An 8,797-nucleotide genomic window follows, 5' to 3' on the forward strand; every position below is an offset into this window, starting at 1 on the left:
AAGTGCACGTAGCGGCCTAAGTGCACGTAGCGGCCTAAGTGCACGTAGCGGCCCAAGTGCACGTAGCGGCCTAAGTGCACGTAGCGGCCCAAGTGCACGTAGCGGCCTAAGTGCATGTAGCGGCCTAAGTACACGTAGCGGCCTAAGTGCACGTAGCAGTGGAGGGCGGCAGTGTTGCCATCCAGCGGGCGTTGCGCGCAAATTGGACGCGCCGCTCATTAGGGACGAGGGCGTCCCCCGCATCTCATCCCTCACCCCCTCATCCCTTCATCCCTCATCCCACGCCTCCCTCATCCCCTGCTTCCCTCATCCCTCACCCTCTCATCCCTCACCCCCTCATCCCTTCATCCCTCATCCCACGCCTCCCTCACCCCATGCTTCCCTCATCCCTCACCTCTTCATCCCTCACCCCTTCATCCCTCACCCCTTCATTCCTCACCCGTCATGCCTCAACCCTCACTCCCCCACCCTTCACCATCTGATCCCCCACCTCCCTCATCCCTCGCCCCCTTATCCCATGCACCCCTCACCCCTCCCCCCTCATCCCACAAAATGGGGAGCAGAAGATGAAGCCCTCAAGGTTTGATGCCCAAAATGCGGGAGCGTGGGGATCAGCGGGGGCTAATTAGGGGATTTGGGGATCACGACGTGGGATTTGGGGGACTTGCAGGGAATTTTAGCGCCGCCAATTCGGCGGGGAATTGGGAGTTGGAGGGGAGGGAAGGGNCCCTTCACTGTGACGCCCTTCACTGTGGCACCCTTCACTGTGACGCCCTTCACTGTGGCGCCCTTCACTGTGGCACCTATCGCAGCAGCACCCTTCATTATTGCATCATTCACTGTGGCGCCCTCCGATGTGGCGCCCTTTGTTGTGGCGCCCTAATGAAGATGGGCCAAGAGTCCTCATCAGAGTTGAACGGGGCCCTCATCAGAGGGGCGTGAGGCCCTGATTATAGAGGCGTGGGGCCCTCATTATAGAGGCATGGGGACCTCATTAGAGGGGTGAGGTGCCCTCATTAGAGGGGCGCAAAGCCCTCATTATAGAAGCGTGGGGCCCTCATTCTGNAGAGTGCCAGCAGCAACAGAGTGCCAGCAGCAACAGAGTGCCAGCAGCAACAGAGTGCCAGCAGCAACAGAGTGCCAGCAGCAACAGAGTGCCAGCAGCAACAGAGTGCCAGCAGCAACAGAGTGCCAGCAGCAACAGAGTGCCAGCAGCAACAGAGTGCCAGCAGCAACAGAGTGCCAGCAGCAACAGAGTGCCAGCAGCAACAGAGTGCCAGCAGCAACAGAGTGCCAGCAGCAACAGAGTGCCAGCAGCAACAGAGTGCCAGCAGCAACAGAGTGCCAGCAGCAACAGAGTGCCAGCAGCAACAGAGTGCCAGCAGCAACAGAGTGCCAGCAGCAACAGAGTGCCAGCAGCAACAGAGTGCCAGCAGCAACAGAGTGCCAGCAGCAACAGAGTGCCAGCAGCAACAGAGTGCCAGCAGCAACAGAGTGCCAGCAGCAACAGAGTGCCAGCAGCAACAGAGTGCCAGCAGCAACAGAGTGCCAGCAGCAACAGAGTGCCAGCAGCAACAGAGTGCCAGCAGCAACAGAGTGCCAGCAGCAACAGAGTGCCAGCAGCAACAGAGTGCCAGCAGCAACAGAGTGCCAGCAGCAACAGAGTGCCAGCAGCAACAGAGTGCCAGCAGCAACAGAGTGCCAGCAGCAACAGAGTGCCAGCAGCAACAGAGTGCCAGCAGCAACAGAGTGCCAGCAGCAACAGAGTGCCAGCAGCAACAGAGTGCCAGCAGCAACAGAGTGCCAGCAGCAACAGAGTGCCAGCAGCAACAGAGTGCCAGCAGCAACAGAGTGCCAGCAGCAACAGAGTGCCAGCAGCAACAGAGTGCCAGCAGCAACAGAGTGCCAGCAGCAACAGAGTGCCAGCAGCAACAGAGTGCCAGCAGCAACAGAGTGCCAGCAGCAACAGAGTGCCAGCAGCAACAGAGTGCCAGCAGCAACAGAGTGCCAGCAGCAACAGAGTGCCAGCAGCAACAGAGTGCCAGCAGCAACAGAGTGCCAGCAGCAACAGAGTGCCAGCAGCAACAGAGTGCCAGCAGCAACAGAGTGCCAGCAGCAACAGAGTGCCAGCAGCAACAGAGTGCCAGCAGCAACAGAGTGCCAGCAGCAACAGAGTGCCAGCAGCAACAGAGTGCCAGCAGCAACAGAGTGCCAGCAGCAACAGAGTGCCAGCAGCAACAGAGTGCCAGCAGCAACAGAGTGCCAGCAGCAACAGAGTGCCAGCAGCAACAGAGTGCCAGCAGCAACAGAGTGCCAGCAGCAACAGAGTGCCAGCAGCAACAGAGTGCCAGCAGCAACAGAGTGCCAGCAGTTAACATGTTATATGCTACGTAACATAACATACATATTATACGCTATATGTCATACGTTACCTGTAACGTGACATATTAAACATGTTACATGTAACGTACAATACATCTCACAGATGTTGTTATTCACAGAAGAGGCATATAATGAAGTTTACATATTAATCAACTATATAAAAACCTCTTCAACATATGAAGAAACATCTTCCCGGAACCTGATGTTTGGTTCACCAACGCCAAAGAAAAGCCGTATTTAAATTATTGAACATTTAATGTACTGCGACGTACATCTTGTACATGTTATGTACTGCGACGTACATCTTGTACATGTTATGTACTGCGACGTGCATCTTGTACATGTTATGTCCCTGTCTCTTATACACATCTAGATGTGTATAAGAGACAGCTTCATTATCGCATCCTTCGATGTGGCGCCCTTTGCTGTGGCGCCATAATGAAGATGGGTCAAGAGTCTTCATTAGAGTTGAACGGGGCCCTCATCAGAGGGGCGTGAGGCCCTGATTATAGAGGCGTGAGGCCCTCATTATAGAGGCATGGGGACCTCATTAGAGGGGGTGAGGTGCCTTCATTAGAGGAGCTTGGGGCCCTCATTATAGAGGCGTGGGCCCTCATTATAGAGGCGTGAGGCCCTCATTATAGAGGCGCGGGGCCCTCATTAGAGGGACGCGGAAACATGAATGCTGCCTAACGAGGAGGCATAAAATCCCATTAGCGGCGAGGCCCGCTGGGGCCCCACGGGGGGAGATGGAGGGGAGACGAAGGGGAGTGAAGTGCGGGGGAGGAGTGAAGTGTGAGGGGGAGAGGTGGCTGGGGTCGCGTGGGGGGACCAGGAGGGGAGNACAGTCCCCCTCACGTGTACAGTCCCCCTCACGTGTACAGTCCCCCTCACGTGTACAGTCCCCCTCACGTGTACAGTCCCCCTCACGTGTACAGTCCCCCTCACGTGTACAGTCCCCCTCACGTGTACAGTCCCCCTCACGTGTACAGTCCCCCTCACGTGTACAGTCCCCCTCACGTGTACAGTCCCCCTCACGTGTACAGTCCCCCTCACGTGTACAGTCCCCCTCACGTGTACAGTCCCCCTCACGTGTACAGTCCCCCTCACGTGTACAGTCCCCCTCACGTGTACAGTCCCCCTCACGTGTACAGTCCCCCTCACGTGTACAGTCCCCCTCACGTGTACAGTCCCCCTCACGTGTACAGTCCCCCTCACGTGTACAGTCCCCCTCACGTGTACAGTCCCCCTCACGTGTACAGTCCCCCTCACGTGTACAGTCCCCCTCACGTGTACAGTCCCCCTCACGTGTACAGTCCCCCTCACGTGTACAGTCCCCCTCACGTGTACAGTCCCCCTCACGTGTACAGTCCCCCTCACGTGTACAGTCCCCCTCACGTGTACAGTCCCCCTCACGTGTACAGTCCCCCTCACGTGTACAGTCCCCCTCACGTGTACAGTCCCCCTCACGTGTACAGTCCCCCTCACGTGTACAGTCCCCCTCACGTGTACAGTCCCCCTCACGTGTACAGTCCCCCTCACGTGTACAGTCCCCCTCACGTGTACAGTCCCCCTCACGTGTACAGTCCCCCTCACGTGTACAGTCCCCCTCACGTGTACAGTCCCCCTCACGTGTACAGTCCCCCTCACGTGTACAGTCCCCCTCACGTGTACAGTCCCCCTCACGTGTACAGTCCCCCTCACGTGTACAGTCCCCCTCACGTGTACAGTCCCCCTCACGTGTACAGTCCCCCTCACGTGTACAGTCCCCCTCACGTGTACAGTCCCCCTCACGTGTACAGTCCCCCTCACGTGTACAGTCCCCCTCACGTGTACAGTCCCCCTCACGTGTACAGTTCCCCTCACGTGTACAGTCCCCCTCACGTGTACAGTCCCCCTCACGTGTACAGTCCCCCTCACGTGTACAGTCCTTGTATTTCCCCACTAGTCACTTGTCACCCCACAAGTCACTATAGTCACCCCACTAGTCACTAGTCACCCCACTAGTCACAAGTCACCCCACCAGTAACTATAGTCACCCCACTAGTCACTAGTCACCCCACCAGTCACTAGTCACTTCACTAGTCCACTTCGCTAGTCACTAGTCACCCTACCAGTTACTGTAGTCACCCCACTAGTCACCCCACCAGTCACTATAGTCACCCCACTAGCCACTAGTCACCCCACCAGTCACTAATCACCCCACCAGTCACTATAGTCACCCCACCAGTCACTAGTCACACCACTAGTCACTAGTCACCCCACCAGTCACAAGTCACCCCACTAGTCACTAGTCACCCCACCAGTCACAAGTCAACCCACTAGTCACTAGTCACCAGCAACATAATGAGCCTGGTGTCTTAGAGTAATTACACAAAAGAAAGCGTAAAAAAAGAACAACATAAGATATATAAATATATCCTATATAAATATGGTACACATTATAAGACTTAAGATGCTAGAGATGCCACGTAGCTGCCTAAGTGCACGTAGCGGCCTAAGTGTACGTAGCGGCCTAAGTTCACGTAGCGGCCTAAGTTCACGTAGCGGCCTAAGTACACGTAGCGGCCTAAGTGCACGTAGCGGCCCAAGTGCACGTAGCGGCCTAAGTGCACGTAGCGGCCTAAGTGCACGTAGCGGCCTAAGTGNCTCCTTTCCTGTCTTCTTTCCTCTCCTTCCCTCTCCTTTCCTCTCCTTTCCTCTCTTCTTTCCTCTCCTTTCCTCTCCTTTCCTGTCTTCTTTCCTCTCCTTCCCTCTCCTTTCCTCTCCTTTCCTCTCTTCTTTCCTCTCCTTTCCTCTCCTTTCCTGTCTTCTTTCCTCTCCTTCCCTCTCCTTTCCTCTCCTTTCCTCTCTTCTTTCCTCTCCTTTCCTCTCCTTTCCTGTCTTCTTTCCTCTCCTTCCCTCTCCTTTCCTCTCCTTTCCTCTCTTCTTTCCTCTCCTTTCCTCTCCTTTCCTGTCTTCTTTCCTCTCCTTCCCTCTCCTTTCCTCTCCTTTCCTCTCTTCTTTCCTCTCCTTTCCTCTCCTTTCCTGTCTTCTTTCCTCTCCTTCCCTCTCCTTTCCTCTCCTTTCCTCTCTTCTTTCCTCTCCTTTCCTCTCCTTTCCTGTCTTCTTTCCTCTCCTTCCCTCTCCTTTCCTCTCCTTTCCTCTCTTCTTTCCTCTCCTTTCCTCTCCTTTCCTGTCTTCTTTCCTCTCCTTCCCTCTCCTTTCCTCTCCTTTCCTCTCTTCTTTCCTCTCCTTTCCTCTCCTTTCCTGTCTTCTTTCCTCTCCTTCCCTCTCCTTTCCTCTCCTTTCCTCTCTTCTTTCCTCTCCTTTCCTCTCCTTTCCTGTCTTCTTTCCTCTCCTTCCCTCTCCTTTCCTCTCCTTTCCTCTCTTCTTTCCTCTCCTTTCCTCTCCTTTCCTGTCTTCTTTCCTCTCCTTCCCTCTCCTTTCCTCTCCTTTCCTCTCTTCTTTCCTCTCCTTTCCTCTCCTTTCCTGTCTTCTTTCCTCTCCTTCCCTCTCCTTTCCTCTCCTTTCCTCTCTTCTTTCCTCTCCTTTCCTCTCCTTTCCTGTCTTCTTTCCTCTCCTTCCCTCTCCTTTCCTCTCCTTTCCTCTCTTCTTTCCTCTCCTTTCCTCTCCTTTCCTGTCTTCTTTCCTCTCCTTCCCTCTCCTTTCCTCTCCTTTCCTCTCTTCTTTCCTCTCCTTTCCTCTCCTTTCCTGTCTTCTTTCCTCTCCTTTCCTCTCCTTTCCTCTCCTTTCCTCTCTTCTTTCCTCTCCTTTCCTCTCCTTTCCTCTCCTTTCCCCTTCTTTCCTCTCCTTCCCTCTCCTTTCCCCTCCTTCCCTCTTCTTTCCTCTCCTTCCCTCTCCTTCCTTCTCCTTTCCTCTCTTTTTCTCCTTCCCTCGCCTTCCTTCTTCTTCCCTCTCCTTTCCTTACCGTCCCATTTAAAACTAAGAGCAAGAGTGGGCGCCGATTGAAGCAGCAGAGCAGGTTTAGAGCAAGTTTAGAGCAGGACTGACCTTGCCTGCCGCATACATGACAGCAGATTTTAAGCAGGATTTAAGCCGGTAGCGGCCGCTGTGCGGCAGCATGGATTTAATTTATTCCAGAAATATGCCTCAAAAAGGGACATGCCTGCTCCCCCGCTGCTCCTAGCCTGCCTAGGGCACGACAGTGCAGTTTCTAGAGGGGGACGTCGTCGTCTTATCTCCCAGCATCGCTAGGAATGTGGCTGCGCCGTCCCTGCGTCTCTAGTGCGCCGTCCCTGCGTCTCTAGTGCGCCGTCCCTGCGTCTCTAGTGCGCCGTCCCTGCGTCTCTAGTGCGCCGTCCCTGCGTCTCTAGTGCGCCGTCCCTGCGTCTCTAGTGCGCCGTCCCTGCGTCTCTAGTGCGCCGTCCCTGCGTCTCTAGTGCGCCGTCCCTGCGTCTCTAGTGCGCCGTCCCTGCGTCTCTAGTGCGCCGTCCCTGCGTCTCTAGTGCGCCGTCCCTGCGTCTCTAGTGCGCCGTCCCTGCGTCTCTAGTGCGCCGTCCCTGCGTCTCTAGTGCGCCGTCCCTGCGTCTCTAGTGCGCCGTCCCTGCGTCTCTAGTGCGCCGTCCCTGCGTCTCTAGTGCGCCGTCCCTGCGTCTCTAGTGCGCCGTCCCTGCGTCTCTAGTGCGCCGTCCCTGCGTCTCTAGTGCGCCGTCCCTGCGTCTCTAGTGCGCCGTCCCTGCGTCTCTAGTGCGCCGTCCCTGCGTCTCTAGTGCGCCGTCCCTGCGTCTCTAGTGCGCCGTCCCTGCGTCTCTAGTGCGCCGTCCCTGCGTCTCTAGTGCGCCGTCCCTGCGTCTCTAGTGCGCCGTCCCTGCGTCTCTAGTGCGCCGTCCCTGCGTCTCTAGTGCGCCGTCCCTGCGTCTCTAGTGCGCCGTCCCTGCGTCTCTAGTGCGCCGTCCCTGCGTCTCTAGTGCGCCGTCCCTGCGTCTCTAGTGCGCCGTCCCTGCGTCTCTAGTGCGCCGTCCCTGCGTCTCTAGTGCGCCGTCCCTGCGTCTCTAGTGCGCCGTCCCTGCGTCTCTAGTGCGCCGTCCCTGCGTCTCTAGTGCGCCGTCCCTGCGTCTCTAGTGCGCCGTCCCTGCGTCTCTAGTGCGCCGTCCCTGCGTCTCTAGTGCGCCGTCCCTGCGTCTCTAGTGCGCCGTCCCTGCGTCTCTAGTGCGCCGTCCCTGCGTCTCTAGTGCGCCGTCCCTGCGTCTCTAGTGCGCCGTCCCTGCGTCTCTAGTGCGCCGTCCCTGCGTCTCTAGTGCGCCGTCCCTGCGTCTCTAGTGCGCCGTCCCTGCGTCTCTAGTGCGCCGTCCCTGCGTCTCTAGTGCGCCGTCCCTGCGTCTCTAGTGCGCCGTCCCTGCGTCTCTAGTGCGCCGTCCCTGCGTCTCTAGTGCGCCGTCCCTGCGTCTCTAGTGCGCCGTCCCTGCGTCTCTAGTGCGCCGTCCCTGCGTCTCTAGTGCGCCGTCCCTGCGTCTCTAGTGCGCCGTCCCTGCGTCTCTAGTGCGCCGTCCCTGCGTCTCTAGTGCGCCGTCCCTGCGTCTCTAGTGCGCCGTCCCTGCGTCTCTAGTGCGCCGTCCCTGCGTCTCTAGTGCGCCGTCCCTGCGTCTCTAGTGCGCCGTCCCTGCNCGTAGCGGCCTAAGTGCACGTAGCGGCCTAAGTGCTCGTAGCGGCCTAAGTGCACGTAGCGGCCTAAGTGCACGTAGCGGCCTAAGTGCACGTAGCGGCCTAAGTGCACGTAGCGGCCTAAGTGCTGTCTCTTATACACATCTAGATGTGTATAAGAGACAGGTGTGGCATGTGGCGCGGTGTGGCATGTGGCGCGGTGTGGCATGTGGCGCAGTGTGGCATGTGGCGCAGTGTGGCATGTGGCGCAGTGTGGCATGTGGCGCAGTGTGGCCTAATGCTTAGTTTAACAAGACTGGCTCAACGTCAAATGGCTGCCACTAAATGGCAGGCCGGAGGCTAATGGCCGCCACTCAATGGCAGGCCGGAGGCTAATGGCCGCCACTCAATGGCAGGCCAGGAGTTAATAGCTGCCACTAAATGGCAGGCCGCAGGCTAATGGCTGCCACTAAATGGCAGGCCGGAGGCTAATGGCTGCCACTAAATGGCAGGCCGGAGGCTAATGGCCGCCACTAATGGCCGTTATCACCGCACGCCTGACGCGAGGCGAGCGCGTGACGAACGACGCGTCATCAGCGCACGCATTACGCGCCCAGGCTTGGTACGGCCCCAGTACAGCCCAAATACGGCCCCAGTACGGCCCAAATACGGCCCCAGTACAGCCCAAATACGGCCCCAGTACGGCCCAAATACGGCCCCAGTACAGCCCAAATACGGCCCCAGTACGGCCCAAATACGGCCCCAGTACAGCCCAAATACGGCCCCAGTACAGCCCAAATACGGCCCCAGTACAGCCCAAATACGGCCCCAG

The 8,797-nt window shown here is 57.4% G+C and overlaps 1 protein-coding gene across 1 annotated transcript in view; it reads left to right on the forward strand.

Annotated features, from left to right (window-relative positions):
• LOC108676533 (protein TRACHEARY ELEMENT DIFFERENTIATION-RELATED 7A-like) overlaps nucleotides 1-586 on the forward strand; it is a 3,618-nt gene extending 3,032 nt beyond the window's left edge. The window contains exon 2 of the mRNA XM_018164620.1: nucleotides 223-586. Coding sequence (XP_018020109.1) covers nucleotides 223-586 — 364 coding nt within the window. The remainder of the gene's footprint in view (nucleotides 1-222) is intronic.
• The last annotated feature ends 8,211 nt before the right edge of the window (nucleotides 587-8,797 follow it).

This window comes from Hyalella azteca, unplaced genomic scaffold (assembly GCF_000764305.2).
Source record: "Hyalella azteca isolate HAZT.00-mixed unplaced genomic scaffold, Hazt_2.0.2 contig13131, whole genome shotgun sequence".
Taxonomy (NCBI): Eukaryota; Metazoa; Arthropoda; class Malacostraca; order Amphipoda; family Hyalellidae; genus Hyalella; species Hyalella azteca.